General features: G+C 58.2%; 1 protein-coding gene across 2 annotated transcripts in view; it reads right to left on the minus strand.

Annotated features, from left to right (window-relative positions):
- LOC138299034 (adenylate kinase isoenzyme 1-like) overlaps positions 1-18021 on the minus strand; it is a 150221-nt gene that overhangs the window by 55277 nt on the left and 76923 nt on the right. For both annotated transcript variants that reach the window (XM_069236955.1, XM_069236956.1), the window contains one exon: positions 14431-14470. In XM_069236955.1, the coding sequence (XP_069093056.1) occupies positions 14431-14437 (7 nt within the window). In that variant the 5' untranslated portion in view covers positions 14438-14470. The remainder of the gene's footprint in view (positions 1-14430; positions 14471-18021) is intronic.

Raw genomic sequence — 18021 nt, forward strand, 5'->3', positions numbered from 1 at the left:
ACGGAAGAGGTGCGTCCCGTGCTCACTGTGCCACTGGAACCACACTGACCCCGACCGAAGAGGTGCGTCCCGTGCTCACTGTGCCACTGGACCCAAGCTGCCCCGACCGAAGAGGTGCGTCCCGTGCTCACTGTGCCACTGGAACCAAGCTGACCCCGACAGAAGAGGTGCGTCCCGTGCTCACTGTGCCACTGGAACCAAGCTGCACCCAACAGAAGAGGTGCGTCCCGTTCTCACTGTGCCACTGGAACCAAGCTGCCTCTGACGGAAGAGGTGCGTCCCGTTCTCACTGTGCCACTGGAACCAAGCTGCCCCTGACGGAAGAGGTGCGTCCCGTGCTCACTGTGCCACTGGACCCAAGCTGCCCCTGACCGAAGAGGTGCGTCCCGTGCTCACTGTGCCACTGGAACCAAGCTGCCACCGACGGAAGAGGTGAGTCCCGTGCTCACTGTGCCACTGGAACCAAGCTGCCACCGACGGAAGAGGTGCGTCGCGTGCTCACTGTGCCACTGGAACCACACTGACCCCGACCAAAGAGGTGTGTCCCGTGCTCACTGTGCCACTGGAACCAAGCTGCACCCAACAGAAGAGGTGCGTCCCGTACTCACTGTGCCACTGGAACCAAGCTGACCCAGACCGAAGAGGTGCGTCCTGTGCTCACTGTGCCACTGGACCCAAGCTGCCCCGACGGAAGAGGTGCGTCCCGTGCTCACTGTGTCACTGGACCCAAGCTGCCCCGACGGAAGAGGTGCGTCCCGTGCTCACTGTGCCACTGGAACCAAGCTGCCCCCGACGGAAGAGGTGCGTCCCGTGCTCACTGTGCCACTGGAGCCAAGCTGCACCCGACGGAAGAGGTGCGTCCCGTGCTCACTGTGCCACTGGAACCAAGCTTCACCCAACGGAAGAGGTGCGTCCCGTGCTCACTGTGCCACTGGAACCAAGCTGCCACCGACGGAAGAGGTGCGTCGCGTGCTCACTGTGCCACTGGAACCACACTGACCCCGACCAAAGAGGTGTGTCCCCTGCTCACTGTGCCAACGGAACCAAGCTGCACCCAACAGAAGAGGTGCGTCCCGTACTCACTGTGCCACTGGAACCAAGCTGACCCCGACAGAAGAGGTGCGTCCCCTGCTCACTGTGCCACTGTAACCAAGCTGCACCCAACAGAAGAGGTGCGTCGCGTGCGCACTGTGCCACTGGACCCAAGCTGACCCCGACCGAAGAGGTGTGTCCCATGCTCACTCTGTGACTGGAACCAAGCTGACCCCGACCGAAGAGGTGCGTCCCGTGCTCACTGTGCCACTGGACCCAAGCTGCCACCGACGGAAGAGGTGCGTCCCGTGCTCACTGTGCCACTGGACCCAAGCTGCCCCTGACAGAAGAGCTGCGTCCCGTGCTCACTGTGCCACTGGAACCACACTGACCCCGACCGAAGAGGTGCGTCCCGTGCTCACTGTGCCACTGGAACCAAGCTGCCCCCGACGGAAGAAGTGCGTCCCGTGCTCACTGTGCCACTGGAACCAAGCTGCACCCGACGGAAGAGGTGCGTCCCGTGCTCACTGTGCCACTGGAACCAAGCTGCCACCGACGGAAGAGGTGCGTCGCGTGCTCACTGTGCCACTGGAACCACACTGACCCCGACCAAAGAGGTGTGTCCCCTGCTCACTGTGCCAACGGAACCAAGCTGCACCCAACAGAAGAGGTGCGTCCCGTACTCACTGTGCCACTGGAACCAAGCTGACCCCGACAGAAGAGGTGCGTCCCCTGCTCACTGTGCCACTGGAACCAAGCTGCACCCAACAGAAGAAGTGCGTCGCATGCGCACTGTGCCACTGGACCCAAGCTGACCCCGACCGAAGAGGTGTGTCCCATGCTCACTCTGTGACTGGAACCAAGCTGACCCCGACCGAAGAGGTGCGTCCCGTGCTCACTGTGCCACTGGACCCAAGCTGCCACCGACGGAAGAGGTGCGTCCCGTGCTCACTGTGCCACTGGACCCAAGCTGCCCCCGACAGAAGAGCTGCGTCCCATGCTCACTGTGCCACTGGAACCACACTGACCCCGACCGAAGAGGTGCGTCCCATGCTCACTGTGCCACTGGAACCAAGCTGCCCCCGACGGAAGAGGTGCGTCCCGTGCTCACTGTGCCACTGGAACCACACTGACCCCGACCGAAGAGGTGCGTCCCGTGCTCACTGTGCCACTGGACCCAAGCTGCCCCGACCGAAGAGGTGCGTCCCGTGCTCACTGTGCCACTGGAACCAAGCTGACCCCAACAGAAGAGGTGCGTCCCGTTCTCACTGTGCCACTGGAACCAAGCTGCCGCTGACGGAAGAGGTGCGTCCCGTTCTCACTGTGCCACTGGAACCAAGCTGCCCCTGACGGAAGAGGTGCGTCCCGTGCTCACTGTGCCACTGGACCCAAGCTGCCCCTGACCGAAGAGGTGCGTCCCGTGCTCACTGTGCCACTGGAACCAAGCTGCCACCGACGGAAGAGGTGCGTCCCGTGCTCACTGTGCCACTGGAACCAAGCTGCCACCGACGGAAGAGGTGCGTCGCGTGCTCACTGTGCCACTGGAACCACACTGACCCCGACCAAAGAGGTGTGTCCCGTGCTCACTGTGCCACTGGAACCAAGCTGCACCCAACAGAAGAGGTGCGTCCCGTACTCACTGTGCCACTGGAACCAAGCTGACCCAGACCGAAGAGGTGCGTCCCGTGCTCACTGTGTCACTGGACCCAAGCTGCCCCGACGGAAGAGGTGCGTCCCGTGCTCACTGTGCCACTGGAACCAAGCTGCCCCCGACGGAAGAGGTGCGTCCCGTGCTCACTGTGCCACTGGAACCAAGCTGCACCCGACGGAAGAGGTGCGTCCCGTGCTCACTGTGCCACTGGAACCAAGCTTCACCCGACAGAAGAGGTGCGTCCCGTGCTCACTGTGCCACTGGAACCAAGCTGCCACCGACGGAAGAGGTGCGTCGCGTGCTCACTGTGCCACTGGAACCACACTGACCCCGACCAAAGAGGTGTGTCCCCTGCTCACTGTGCCAACGGAACCAAGCTGCACCCAACAGAAGAGGTGCGTCCCGTACTCACTGTGCCACTGGAACCAAGCTGACCCCGACAGAAGAGGTGCGTCCCCTGCTCACTGTGCCACTGTAACCAAGCTGCACCCATAGAAGAGGTGCGTCGCGTGCGCACTGTGCCACTGGACCCAAGCTGACCCCGACCGAAGAGGTGTGTCCCATGCTCACTCTGTGACTGGAACCAAGCTGACCCCGACCGAAGAGGTGCGTCCCGTGCTCACTGTGCCACTGGACCCAAGCTGCCACCGACGGAAGAGGTGCGTCCCGTGCTCACTGTGCCACTGGACCCAAGCTGCCCCCGACAGAAGAGCTGCGTCCCATGCTCACTGTGCCACTGGAACCACACTGACCCCGACCGAAGAGGTGCGTCCCGTGCTCACTGTGCCACTGGAACCAAGCTGCCCCCGACGGAAGAGGTGCGTCCCGTGCTCACTGTGCCACTGGAACCACACTGACCCCGACCGAAGAGGTGCGTCCCGTGCTCACTGTGCCACTGGAACCAAGCTGCACCCGACAGAAGAGGTGCGTCCCGTGCTCACTGTGCCACTGGAACCAAGCTGCACCTGACTGAAGAGGTGCGTCCTGTGCTCACTGTGCCACTGGAACCAAGCTGCCCCAAACCAGAGGTGAGTCCCCTGCTCACTGTGCCACAAGAACCAAGCTGTACCCAACAGAAGAGGTGCGTCGGTTGCTCACTGTGCCACTGGAACCAAGCTGCCACCGACGGAAGAGGTGCGTCGCGTGCTCACTGTGCCACTGGAACCACACTGACCCCGACCAAAGAGGTGTGTCCCCTGCTCACTGTGCCAACGGAACCAAGCTGCACCCAACAGAAGAGGTGCGTCCCGTACTCACTGTGCCACTGGAACCAAGCTGACCCCGACAGAAGAGGTGCGTCCCCTGCTCACTGTGCCACTGTAACCAAGCTGCACCCAACAGAAGAGGTGCGTCGCGTGCGCACTGTGCCACTGGACCCAAGCTGACCCCGACCGAAGAGGTGTGTCCCATGCTCACTCTGTGACTGGAACCAAGCTGACCCCGACCGAAGAGGTGCGTCCCGTGCTCACTGTGCCACTGGACCCAAGCTGCCACCGACGGAAGAGGTGCGTCCCGTGCTCACTGTGCCACTGGACCCAAGCTGCCCCTGACAGAAGAGCTGCGTCCCGTGCTCACTGTGCCACTGGAACCACACTGACCCCGACCGAAGAGGTGCGTCCCGTGCTCACTGTGCCACTGGAACCAAGCTGCCCCCGACGGAAGAAGTGCGTCCCGTGCTCACTGTGCCACTGGAACCAAGCTGCACCCGACGGAAGAGGTGCGTCCCGTGCTCACTGTGCCACTGGAACCAAGCTGCCACCGACGGAAGAGGTGCGTCGCGTGCTCACTGTGCCACTGGAACCACACTGACCCCGACCAAAGAGGTGTGTCCCCTGCTCACTGTGCCAACGGAACCAAGCTGCACCCAACAGAAGAGGTGCGTCCCGTACTCACTGTGCCACTGGAACCAAGCTGACCCCGACAGAAGAGGTGCGTCCCCTGCTCACTGTGCCACTGGAACCAAGCTGCACCCAACAGAAGAAGTGCGTCGCATGCGCACTGTGCCACTGGACCCAAGCTGACCCCGACCGAAGAGGTGTGTCCCATGCTCACTCTGTGACTGGAACCAAGCTGACCCCGACCGAAGAGGTGCGTCCCGTGCTCACTGTGCCACTGGACCCAAGCTGCCACCGACGGAAGAGGTGCGTCCCGTGCTCACTGTGCCACTGGACCCAAGCTGCCCCCGACAGAAGAGCTGCGTCCCATGCTCACTGTGCCACTGGAACCACACTGACCCCGACCGAAGAGGTGCGTCCCATGCTCACTGTGCCACTGGAACCAAGCTGCCCCCGACGGAAGAGGTGCGTCCCGTGCTCACTGTGCCACTGGAACCACACTGACCCCGACCGAAGAGGTGCGTCCCGTGCTCACTGTGCCACTGGACCCAAGCTGCCCCGACCGAAGAGGTGCGTCCCGTGCTCACTGTGCCACTGGAACCAAGCTGACCCCAACAGAAGAGGTGCGTCCCGTTCTCACTGTGCCACTGGAACCAAGCTGCCCCTGACGGAAGAGGTGCGTCCCGTTCTCACTGTGCCACTGGAACCAAGCTGCCCCTGACGGAAGAGGTGCGTCCCGTGCTCACTGTGCCACTGGACCCAAGCTGCCCCTGACCGAAGAGGTGCGTCCCGTGCTCACTGTGCCACTGGAACCAAGCTGCCACCGACGGAAGAGGTGCGTCCCGTGCTCACTGTGCCACTGGAACCAAGCTGCCACCGACGGAAGAGGTGCGTCGCGTGCTCACTGTGCCACTGGAACCACACTGACCCCGACCAAAGAGGTGTGTCCCGTGCTCACTGTGCCACTGGAACCAAGCTGCACCCAACAGAAGAGGTGCGTCCCGTACTCACTGTGCCACTGGAACCAAGCTGACCCAGACCGAAGAGGTGCGTCCCGTGCTCACTGTGTCACTGGACCCAAGCTGCCCCGACGGAAGAGGTGCGTCCCGTGCTCACTGTGCCACTGGAACCAAGCTGCCCCCGACGGAAGAGGTGCGTCCCGTGCTCACTGTGCCACTGGAACCAAGCTGCACCCGACGGAAGAGGTGCGTCCCGTGCTCACTGTGCCACTGGAACCAAGCTTCACCCGACAGAAGAGGTGCGTCCCGTGCTCACTGTGCCACTGGAACCAAGCTGCCACCGACGGAAGAGGTGCGTCGCGTGCTCACTGTGCCACTGGAACCACACTGACCCCGACCAAAGAGGTGTGTCCCCTGCTCACTGTGCCAACGGAACCAAGCTGCACCCAACAGAAGAGGTGCGTCCCGTACTCACTGTGCCACTGGAACCAAGCTGACCCCGACAGAAGAGGTGCGTCCCCTGCTCACTGTGCCACTGTAACCAAGCTGCACCCATAGAAGAGGTGCGTCGCGTGCGCACTGTGCCACTGGACCCAAGCTGACCCCGACCGAAGAGGTGTGTCCCATGCTCACTCTGTGACTGGAACCAAGCTGACCCCGACCGAAGAGGTGCGTCCCGTGCTCACTGTGCCACTGGACCCAAGCTGCCACCGACGGAAGAGGTGCGTCCCGTGCTCACTGTGCCACTGGACCCAAGCTGCCCCCGACAGAAGAGCTGCGTCCCATGCTCACTGTGCCACTGGAACCACACTGACCCCGACCGAAGAGGTGCGTCCCGTGCTCACTGTGCCACTGGAACCAAGCTGCCCCCGACGGAAGAGGTGCGTCCCGTGCTCACTGTGCCACTGGAACCACACTGACCCCGACCGAAGAGGTGCGTCCCGTGCTCACTGTGCCACTGGAACCAAGCTGCACCCGACAGAAGAGGTGCGTCCCGTGCTCACTGTGCCACTGGAACCAAGCTGCACCTGACTGAAGAGGTGCGTCCTGTGCTCACTGTGCCACTGGAACCAAGCTGCCCCAAACCAGAGGTGAGTCCCCTGCTCACTGTGCCACAAGAACCAAGCTGTACCCAACAGAAGAGGTGCGTCGGTTGCTCACTGTGCCACTGGAACCAAGCTGCCCCCGACGGAAGAGGTGCGTCCCGTGCTCGCTGTGCCACTGGAACCAAACTGCCCCCGACGGAAGAGGTGCGTCCCATGCTCACTGTGCCATTGGAACCAAGCTGCACCCCACCGAAGAGGTGCGTCGGTTGCTCACTGTGCCACTGGACCCAAGCTGACCCCGACCAAAGAGGTGTGTCCCATGCTCACTGTGCCACTGGACCCAAGCTGCCCCCGACAGAAGAGGTGCGTCCCGTGCTCACTGTGCCACTGGAACCAAGCTGCCGCTGACGGAAGAGGTGCGTCCCATGCTCACTGTGCCACTGGAACCAAACTGACCCCGACGGAAGAGGTGCGTACCGTGCTCACTGTGCCACTGGAACCAAGCTGCCCCCGACGGAAGAGGCACATCCCGTGCTCACTGTGCCATTGGAACCAAGCTGACCACGACCAAAGAGATGCATCCCGTTCTCACTGTGCCACTGGACCCAAGCTGCCCCCAACGGAAGAGGTGCGTTACGTGCTCACTGTGCCACTTGAACCAAGCTGACCCCGACCAAAGAGGTGCATCCTGTGTTCACTGTGCCACTGGAACCAAGTTGACCCCGACCGAAAAGGTGCGTCCCGTGCTCACTGTGCCACTGGACCCAAGCTGCCCCAAACCAAAGAGGTACGTCCCCTGCTCACTGTGCCACAAGAACCAAGCTGACCCCGACCGAAGAGGTGCATCCTGTGCTCACTGTGCCACTGGACCCAAGCTACACCCAAACTGAAGATGTGCGTCCCGTGCTCACTGTGCCACTGGAACCAAGCTGCACCTGACTGAAGAGGTGCGTTCCGTGCTCACTGTGCCACTGGAACCAAGCTGCCCCAAACCAAAGAGGTGAGTCCCCTGCTCACTGTGCCACAAGAACAGAAGCTGCACCCAACAGAAGAGGTGCGTTGGCTGCTCACTGTGCCATTGGAACCAAGCTGCACCCCACCGAAGAGGTGCGTCCCATTCTCACTGTGCCACTGGAACCAAGCTGCCCCCGACGGAAGAGGTGCGTCCCATGCTCACTGTGCCATTGGAACCAAGCTGCACCCCACCGAAGAGGTGCGTCGGTTGCTCACTGTGCCACTGGACCCAAGCTGACCCCGACCAAAGAGGTGTGTCCCATGCTCACAGTGCCACTGGACCCAAGCTGCCCCCGACAGAAGAGGTGCGTCCCGTGCTCACTGTGCCTCTGGAACCAAGCTGCCGCCGACGGAAGAGGTGCGTCCCATGCTCACTGTGCCACTGGAACCAAACTGACCCCGACGGAAGAGGTGCGTACCGTGCTCACTGTGCCACTGGAACCAAGCTGCCCCCGACGGAAGAGGCACGTCCCGTGCTCACTGTGCCACTGGAACTAAGCTGACCCCGACCAAAGAGATGCATCCCGTTCTCACTGTGCCACTGGACCCAAGCTGCCCTCAACGGAAGAGGTGCGTTACGTGCTCACTGTGCCACTTGAACCAAGCTGACCCCGACCAAAGAGGTACATCCCATGTTCACTGTGCCACTGGAACCAAGCTGACCCCGACCGAAGAGGTGCGTCCCGTGCTCACTGTGCCACTGGACCCAAGCTGCCCCAAACCAAAGAGGTACGTCCCCTGCTCACTGTGCCACAAGAACCAAGCTGACCCCGACCGAAGAGGTGCGTCCTGTGCTCACTGTGCCACTGGACCCAAGCTACACCCAACCGAAGATGTGCGTCCCGTGCTCACTGTGCCACTGGAACCAAGCTGCACCTGACTGAAGAGGTGCGTCCCGTGCTCACTGTGCCACTGGATCCAAGCTGACCCCGACCAAAGCGGTGCGTCCTGTGCTAGGTGTGCCACTGGAACCAAGCTGACCCCGACCAAAGAGGTGCGCCCCGTGCTCACTGTGCCACTGGAACCAACCTGACCCCAAGCGAAGACGTGCGTCCCGTGCTCACTGTGCCACTGGAACCAAGCTGCCCCCAACCAAAGAGGTGCGTCCCGTGATCACTGTGCCACTGGAACCAAGCTGCACCCAACAGAAGAGGTGCGTCCTGTGCTCACTGTGCCACTGGAACCAAGCTGCACCCCACCGAAGAGGTGCGTCCCGTGCTCACTGTGCCAGTGGAACCAAGCTGCCCCCGACCGAAGAGATGCGTCCTGTGCTCACTGTGCCACTGGAACCAAGCTGCACCCCGACGGAAGAGGTGCGTCGCGTGCTCACTGTCTCACTGGAACCAAGCTGACCCCGACCGAAGAGGTGCGTCCCGTGCTCACTGAGCCACTGGAACCAAGCTGCCCCCGACCGAGGAGGTGCATCCCGTGCTCACTGTGCCACTGGACCCAAGCTGCCCCAAACCAAAGAGGTGCGCCCCCTGCTCACTCTGCCACAAGAACCAAGCTGACCCCGACCGAAGAGGTGCGTCCCATGCTCACTGTGCCACTGGAAACAAGCTGACCCCAACCAAAGAGGTGCGTCCTGTGCTCCCTGTGCCACTGCAATCAAGCTGACCCCGACCGAAGAGGTGCGTCCCATGCTCACTGTGTCATTGGAACCAAGCTGACCACAACCGAAGAGGTGCGTCCCATGCTCACTGTGCCATTGGAACCAAGCTGACCCCGACAGAAGACGTGTGTCCCATGTTCATTGTTCCATTGGAACCAAGCTGCCCCCAACCAAAGAGGTGCGTCCTGTGCTCACTGTGTGACTGGAACCAAGCTGACCCCGACTGAAGAGATGTGTCCCATGCTCACTGTGCCACTGGAACCAAACTGACCCGACCAAAGACGTGAGTCCTGTGCTCACTGTGCCACTTCAACCAAGCTGACCCTGACCGAAGAGGTGCGTTACGTGCTCACTGTGCCACTTCAACCAAGCTGACCCCGACCGAAGAAGTGCGTCCCGTGCTCACTGTCACTGGACCCAAGCTGCACCAACCGAAGAGGTGTGTCCCGTGTTCAATGTGCCACTAGAACCAAGCTGCCCCCAACCAAAGAGGTGCGTCCCGTGCTCACTGTGCCATTAAAACCAAGCTGACCCCGACCGAAGAGGTGTGTCCCGTGTTCACTGTGCCACTGGAACCAAGCTGCCCCCAACCAAAGAGGTGCATCCCGTGCTCACTGTGCCACATCAACCAAGCTGCTCCCAACTAAAGAGGTGCGTCCCATGCTCACTCTGTGACTGGAACCAAGCTGACCCCGACTGAAGAGGTGCGTCCCATGCTCACTGTGCCACTGCAACCAAGCTGACCCCGACCGAAGAGGTGTGTCCTGTGCTCACTGAGCCACTGGAACCAAGCTGCCCCCAACCAAAGAGGTGTGTCCTGTGCTCACTGTGCCATTGGAACCAAGCTGACCCTGACGGAAGACATGCGTCCCATGTTCACTGTGCCACTGGAACCAAGCTGACCCCAACCAAAGAGGTGCGTCCGGTGCTAACTGGAACCAAGCTGACCCCGACCGAAGATGTGCGTCCCCTGCTCACGGTGACATTGGAACTAAGCTGACCGCGACGGAGGACTGGTCCACTGGAACCAACCTGACCTTGACCGAAGAGGTGCGTCCAATGCTCACTGTGCCATTGGAGCCAAGCTGACCCTGACGGAAGATGTGTGTCCCGTGTTCACTGTTCCACTGGAACCAAGCTGACCCCGACCGAAGAGGTGTGTCCGGTGCTCACTGCGGCATTGGACCCAAGCTGCACCCAACCAGAGAGGTGCGTCCCGTGCTCACTGTGCCACTGGACCCATGCCTCACCCAACCAAAGAGATGCAGTTCGGCTGAATTCGGTCTTTGGTCGCTTGTGTGCTGGTTTAGAAAGGATCTGGCCTGGCAGCTCAGGCTGAACTGTTCCCACTGTAGCAGGGTCAAGACTCATTTGCATATGGTTGGGTCTAATCTGAGGTGGCGATTGCCAGTGGTTAGGCTTATTGCAAGCATCTTCCCATCACCTCAGTTTTCGTGTGTTTGAGAAAACACAGATGATCAGACCACAGTCTGTTGTTAACAGCTGGTCTGCTGACCAATGAAGCAGAAATAACCGACCCTGAGGTTCATCCTTACTGTCACCCTGCGTTAATAGGGCTGGTCTCTGTGGGGTGTAGGGTCGGTCTCTGTGGGGTGTAGGGTTGGTCTCTATGGGGTGTAGGGTCGGTCTCTGTGGGGTGTAGGGTAGATCTCTGTGGGGCATAGGGTCGGTCTCTGTGGGGTGTAGGGTCGGTCTCTGTGGGGCGTAGGGTAGTCTCTGTGGGGTGTAGGGTTAGTCTCTGTGGGGTGATGCCCCCGGCTGGCCTCTGCATTAGTAGGGTCGGTCTCTGTGGGGTGTAGGGTTGGTCTCTGCGGGGCGTAGGGTCGGTCTCTGTGGGGTGTAGGGTCAGTCTGGTGTGGGGTCAGTCTCTGTGGGGTGTAGGGTTAGTCTCTGTGGGGTGATGCCCCCAGCTGGCCTCTGCATTAGTAGGGTCGGACTCTGTGGGGTGTAGGGTTCCTGTGGGGCGTAGGGTCGGTCTCTGTGGGGTGTAGGGTTGGTCTCTTTGGGGCGTAGGGTTAGTCTCTGTGGGGTGTAGGGTTAGTCTCTGTGGGGTGATGCCCCCAGCTGGCCTCTGCATTAGTAGGGTCGGTCTCTGTGGGGTGTAGGGTCGGTCTCTGTGGGGCGTAGGGTCAATCTCTGTGGTATTATGCCCCTAGCTGGCCTCTGCATTAGTAGGGTCAGTCTCTGTGGGGTGTAGGGTCGGTCTCTGTGGGGTGTAGGGTCAGTCTCTGTAGGGCATAGGGTCGGTCTCTGTGGGGTGTAGGGTTGGTCTCTCTGGGGTGTAGAGTCAGTCTCTGTGGGGTGATGCCCCAAGCTGACTTCTGCATTAGTAGGGTCGGTCTCTGTGGGGTGCAGGGTCGGTCTCTGTGGGGTGTAGGGTCAGTCTCTGTGGGATTATGCCCCTAGCTGGCCTCTGCATTAGTAGGGTCAGTCTCTGTGGGGCGTAGGGTCGGTCTCTGTGGGGTGTAGGGTCGGTCTCTGTGGGGTGTAGGGTCAGTCTCTGTGGGATTATGCCCCTAGCTGGCCTCTGCATTAGTAGGGTCAGTCTCTGTGGGGCGTAGGGTCGGTCTCTGTGGGGTGTAGGGTCGGTATCTGTGGGGCGTAGGGTCGGTTTCTGTGGGGTGTAGGGTCGGTCTCTGTGGGGCGTAGGGTCAGTCTCTCTGAGGTATAGGGTCAGTTTCTGTGCGGTGTAGGGTCAGTCTCTGTGGGGCGTAGGGTCAGTCTCTTTGGGGCATAGGGTCGATCTCTGTGGGGTGTAGGGTCGGTCTCTATGGGGTGTAGGTTTGGTCTCTGTGGGGCGTAGTGTCGGTCTCTGTGGGACGTAGTGTCGGTCTCTGTGGGGTGTAGGGTCGGCCTCTTTGGGGTGTAGGGTTAGTCTCTGTGGGGTGAGCCCCCAGCTGACCTCAGCATTAGTAGGGTCGGTCTCTGTGGGGTGTAGGGTCGGTCTCTGTGGGGTGATGTCCCCAGCTGGCGTCTGCATTAGTAGGGTCAGTCTCTGTGGGGTGTAGGGTCGGTCTCTGTGGGGTGTAGGGTCAGTCTATGTGGGATTATGCCCCTAGCTGGGCTCTGCATTAGTAGGGTCTGTCTCTGTGGGGTGTTAGGGTCGGTCTCTGTGGGATGAAGGGTCTGTCTCTGTGGGCTGTAGGGTCAGTCTCTGTAGGGCATAGGGCCAGTCTCTCTGGGGTGTAGGGTTGGTCTCTGTGGGGTGTAGGGTCGGTCTCTGTGGTGCGTATGTTCAGTCTCAGTGGGATGATGCCCCTAGCTGGCCTCTGCATTAGTAGGGTCAGTCTCTGTGGGGTGGAGGGTTGGTCTCTGTGGGGCATTGAGTTGGTTTCTGTGGGACGTAGGGTCACTCTCTGTGAGGTGTAGGGTTGGTCTCTGTGGGGTGTAGGGTTAGTCTCTGTGGGTTGAGCCCCCAGCTGACCTCTGTATTAGTAGGGTCAGTCTATGTGGGGTGTAGGGTCAGTCTCTGTGGGGTGTAGAGTTAGTCTCTGTGGGGTGATGCCCCCAGCTGGCCTCTGCATTAGTAGGGTCAGTCTCTGTGGGGTGTAGGGTCGGTCTCTGTGGGGCGCAGGGTCAGTCTATGTGGGGTGTAGAGTCAGTCTCTGTGGGATGATGCCCCTAGCTGACCTCTGCATTAGTAGGGTCAGTCTCTGTGGGGTGTAGGGTCAGTCTCTGTGGGGTGTAGGGTCGGTCTCTGTGCGGCATAGGGTCAGTCTCTGTGGGGTGCAGGGTCGGTCTCTGTGGTGTGTAGCGTTTGTCTTTGTGGGGCACAGGGTCGATCTCTGTGGGGTGTAGGGTCAGTCTCTGTGGGGTGTAGGGTCAGTCTCTGTGGGGCGTAGGGTCTGTCTCTGTGGGGTGTAGGGTCGGTCTCTGTGGGGTGATGCCCCCAGCTGGCCTCTGCATTAGTAGGGTCGGTCTCTGTGGGGTGTAGGGTCGGTCTCTGTGGGGTGTAGGGTCAGTCTCTGTGGGGCGTAGGGTTGGTTTCTGTGGGGTGTAGGGTCTGTCTCTGTGGGGTGATGCCCCCAGCTGGCCTCTGCATTAGTAGGGTCGGTCTCTGTGGGGTGTAGGGTCGGTCTCTGTGGGGCATAGGGTTGGTCTCTGGGGGGCATATGGTCGGTCTCTCTGGGGTGTATGGCCAGTCTCTGTGGGGTGTAGGGTCAGTCTTTGTGGGGTGATGCCCCAGCTGACCTCTGCATTAGTAGGGTTGGTCTCTGTGGGGTGCAGGGTCGGTCTCTGTGGAGTGTAGGGTTTGTCTCTGTGGGGCACAGGGTCGGTCTCTGTGGGGCGTAGGGTCAGTCTCTGTGGGGTGTGGGGGTCAGTCTGTGTGGGATGTAGGGTCAGTCTCTGTGGGGTGCAGGGTCAGTCTCTGTGCTCACAGCATCTTCTGAAGCTGAAGGTGTGAGCACTGAGGGCCCTCACAGCCCATCACAGAGGTAAAACCTGAGTCAAGTCACAGAGTTCACTTTACCAAATCCTCTCATTTTGCAGCCAGAGAAAGAAGGGTGAACACCAGCCTCAATTGTAAGAGAACAAGCAGCAATCTGTCAGAATAAACAGTCTGACATTTGACCTCTGGCTTTGAAGGCACAACAAATGTGTCAAGATAACAACAACAACATTTAAGGGGCTCCTTGTGTCTCTTTCACCTTCTGAGCCCCAGCATTGCCAGGCATGCCTGAGTGTGGAAGTGGTGGTCCCAGAGATAAGAAGAATCAGACATGCAGAAAGATAATTCTCCAAGGAAAGGGGAAGTGCTTGGCACACAAGATGCAGGAAACCTTTTCAAAGAAATACAGTATGTTTATTACAACCCATTGAGCTGCAGCAGCTGCTCTTGAACTGGCATACACGGGAGACAGCTGAAAACACAGGCACTCTCAAGGAGTGTCTCACGAGAAAGAAAGAGTTCTCTAAAAGTGAGTACTCGTGGAAGAATACAAGGAGCCAAACAGAGAGGTGGTAAACAGGCTATGCTCCATGGGAGGGTCAAAGACATGTTTGACAGCCTCAAATGACAAACAAATAAAGACAGCTGATAGAAAGCAAGCAAATGCGAGTTACAAAACACAAAGCCATTGGTAAGCAATGGGAGTAATGCATTCAGGGAAGCCTTCAGCATGTCCCAAGGTCTTTGCAACCAGCGGCGCAGTCTGGCAGACTTCAACCTAACGAAGATTAGACCTTTTTATGAGGGAGTGGAGGGCTTGTGGCATCAGATGCTTCATGACTGATGCAAATAATGAAGGCGAGAACTTACCTGCCATGTTGTCAAGACGAGCTGAAGTCCCTTCTTCTATCTGTAAGAAAACACAAGTCTGATTAATGTCCTGTTCTTTGGACTTGTAGAGCACTCACTCGCCATATGTGGCTTCTTGGCGCTTTAAACGCAAATCTCGGCTGCTCACTTCTCATCCTTGTGGCTCTGGCAATGACTACACCCACTGGCTCTTCTCAGGGTCCGCACCCTGACCCTGAAGGCTCCAGTCCAGACACCCAGAGCATCCTGCCCCCATCCCTTGTCAGCCTCATCTTCAGGCCTGTCCCTACCCAGTGCTGCCCCAGACAGCCCCTATAGTGACACCCAGCAGCCGTTCCCCTATAGCAGGACACTTTCACCATCAGCATCACAATGCAGCAATTTGTATTTACCAAACCAAGGCCACTTCTCCCCTGTGCAAAGCACAGATACCTTTCACCGATAGTGAAACATGGACACCTTTCAACTATAGTAAAACATGGACACCTTTCACCTATAGTGAAACATGGACACTTTTCACCTGTAGTGAAACATGGACACCTTTCACCTGTAGTGAAACATGGACACCTTCCACCTGTAGTGTAACATGGATACCTTTCACCTATAGTGAAACATGGACACCTTTCAACTATAGTGAAATGCAAACCACTTTCACCTATAGTGAAACATGGACACCTTTCACCTGTAGTGAAACATGGATACCTTTCACCTATGGTGAAACATGGACACCTTTCACCTGTAGTGTAACATGGATACCTTTCACCTATAGTGAAGCACGGACACCTTTCACCTGTAGTAAGGACAGAGAGAGACAGAGGAAGCGAGAGAGAGAGAGATAGAGACAGAGGAAGCGAGGGAGAGAGAGAGAGGAAGCAAGAGAGCGAGAGAGAGAAACAGAGGAAGCAAGAGAGAGAGAGAGAGACAGAGGAAGGGAGGGAGAGAGAGAGACAGAGGAAGCGAGAGAGAGAGAGGAAGCGAGAGAGAGAGACAGAAGAAGCGAGAGAGAGAGAGAGAGACAGAGGAAGCAAGAGAGAGAGAGAGAGAAACAGAGGAAGCAAGAGAGAGAGAGAGAGACAGAGGAAGGGTGGGAGAGAGAGAGACAGAGGAAGCGAGAGGGAGAGAGAGAGGAAGCGAGAGAGAGAGAGACAGAGGAAGCGAGAGAGAGAGAGAGACAGAAGAAGCGAGAGAGATAGACAGAGGAAGCAAGAGAGAGAGAGAGAGAAACAGAGGAAGCAAGGGAGAGAGAGAGAGACAGAGGAAGGGAGGGAGAGAGAGAGAGGAAGCAAGAGAGCGAGAGAGAGAAACAGAGGAAGCAAGAGAGAGAGAGAGACAGAGGAAGGGTGGGAGAGAGAGAGACAGAGGAAGCGAGAGAGAGAGACAGAGGAAGCGAGAGAGAGAGAGAGAGAAACAGAGGAAGCAAGAGAGAGAGAGAGAGACAGAGGAAGGGTGGGAGAGAGAGAGACAGAGGAAGCGAGAGAGAGAGACAGAGGAAGCGAGAGAGAGAGAGAGAGAAACAGAGGAAGCAAGAGAGAGAGAGAGAGACAGAGGAAGGGTGGGAGAGAGAGAGACAGAGGAAGCGAGAGGGAGAGAGAGAGGAAGCGAGAGAGAGAGACAGAAGAAGGGTGGGAGAGAGAGAGACAGAGGAAGCGAGAGAGAGAGACAGAGGAAGCGAGAGAGAGAGAGAGAGAAACAGAGGAAGCAAGAGAGAGAGAGAGAGACAGAGGAAGGGTGGGAGAGAGAGAGACAGAGGAAGCGAGAGGGAGAGAGAGAGGAAGCGAGAGAGAGAGACAGAAGAAGCGAGAGAGATAGACAGAGGAAGCAAGAGAGAGAGAGAGAGAAACAGAGGAAGCAAGAGAGAGAGAGAGAGAGACAGAGGAAGGGTGGGAGAGAGAGAGAGAGAGAGAGGAAGCGAGAGAGAGAGAGAGGAAGTGAGAGAGAGAGAGACAGAGGAAGCAAGAGAGACCGAGACAGAGGAGGCGAGAGAGAGAGAGAGAGAGAGAGAGAGAGAGAGAGAGGAAGCGAGAGAGAGAAAGAGACAGAGTGTAAGGGAATGCCTCCTTGGCATGGTTACCCCCTAGCTTTTTGCCTTTTGTTGATGCTAAGTTATGATTTGAAAGTGTGCTGAGGCCTGCTAACCAGGCCCCAGCACCAGTGTTCTTTCCCTAACCTGTACCTTTGTCTCCATAATTGGCACACCCTGGCATCCAGGTAAGTCCCTTGTAACTGGTACCCCTGGTACCAAGGGCCCTGATGCCAGGGAAGGTCTCTAAGGGCTGCAGCATGTCTTATGCCACCCTAGGGACCCCTCACTCAGCACAGACACACTGCTTGCCAGCTTGTGTGTGCTGGTGGGGAGAAAATGAGTACGTCGACATGGCACTCCCCTCAGGGTGCCATGCCAACCTCACACTGCCTGTGGCATAGGTAAGTCACCCCTCTAGCAGGCCTTACAGCCCTAAGGCAGGGTGCACTATACCACAGGTGAGGGTACCAGTGCATGAGCATGGTACCCCTACAGTGTCTAAGCAAAACCTTAGACATTGTAAGTGCAGGGTAGCCATAAGAGTATATGGTCTGGGAGTCTGTCAAACACGAACTCCACAGCACCATAATGGCTACACTGAAAACTGGGAAGTTTGGTATCAAACTTCTCAGCACAATAAATGCACACTGATGCCAGTGTGCCATTTATTGTAAAATACACCCAGAGGGCATCTTAGAGATGCCCCCTGAAAACATACCTGACTTCCAGTGTAGGCTGACTAGTTTTGCCAGCCTGCCACCCACTAGACATGTTGCTGGCCACATGGGGAGAGTGCCTTTGTCACTCTGTGGCCAGAAACAAAGCCTGTACTGGGTGGAGGTGCTTCTCACCGCCCCCTGCAGGAACTGTAACACCAGGCGGTGAGCCTCAAAGGCTCACCCCTTTTGTTACAGCGCCCTAGGGCATCCCAGCTAATGGAGATGCCCGCCCCTCCGGCCACTGCCCCGACTTTTGGCGGCAAGGCTGGGTGAGATAATTAGAAAAACAAGGAGGAGTCACCCACCAGTCAGGACAGCCCCTAAGGTGTCCTGAGCTGAGGTTACCCTTACTTTGAGAAATACTCCATCTTGTGAGTGGAGGATTCCCCCAATAGAATTAGGAATGTGCCCCCCTCCCCACAGGGAGGAGGCACAAAAACGGTGTAGCCACCCTCAAGGACAGTAGCCATTGGCTACTGCCCTCCCAGACCTAAACACACCCCTAAATTTTGTATTTAGGGGCCCCCCAGAACCTAGGAAAGTAGATTCCTGCAACCTTAACAAGAAGAAGGACTGCTGACCTGAAGCCCTGCAGTGAAGACAGAGATGACAACTGCCGTGGCCCCAGCCCTACCGGCCTGTCTCCCAACTTCGAAGAAAACTGCAACAGCGCCAAATCCAACAGGGACCAGCGACCTCTGAAGCCTCAGAGGACTGCCCTGCAACCAAGGACCAAGAAACTCCTGTGAACAGCTGCCCTGTTCAACAATCTGCAACTTTCTTGCAACAAAGAAACAACTTTAAAGGACTTCACGTTTCCGCCGGAAGCGTGAGACTTTCTACTCTGCA

The sequence above is a fragment of the Pleurodeles waltl genome, chromosome 6, assembly GCF_031143425.1.
Source record: "Pleurodeles waltl isolate 20211129_DDA chromosome 6, aPleWal1.hap1.20221129, whole genome shotgun sequence".
In the NCBI taxonomy this organism is placed as follows: domain Eukaryota; kingdom Metazoa; phylum Chordata; class Amphibia; order Caudata; family Salamandridae; genus Pleurodeles; species Pleurodeles waltl.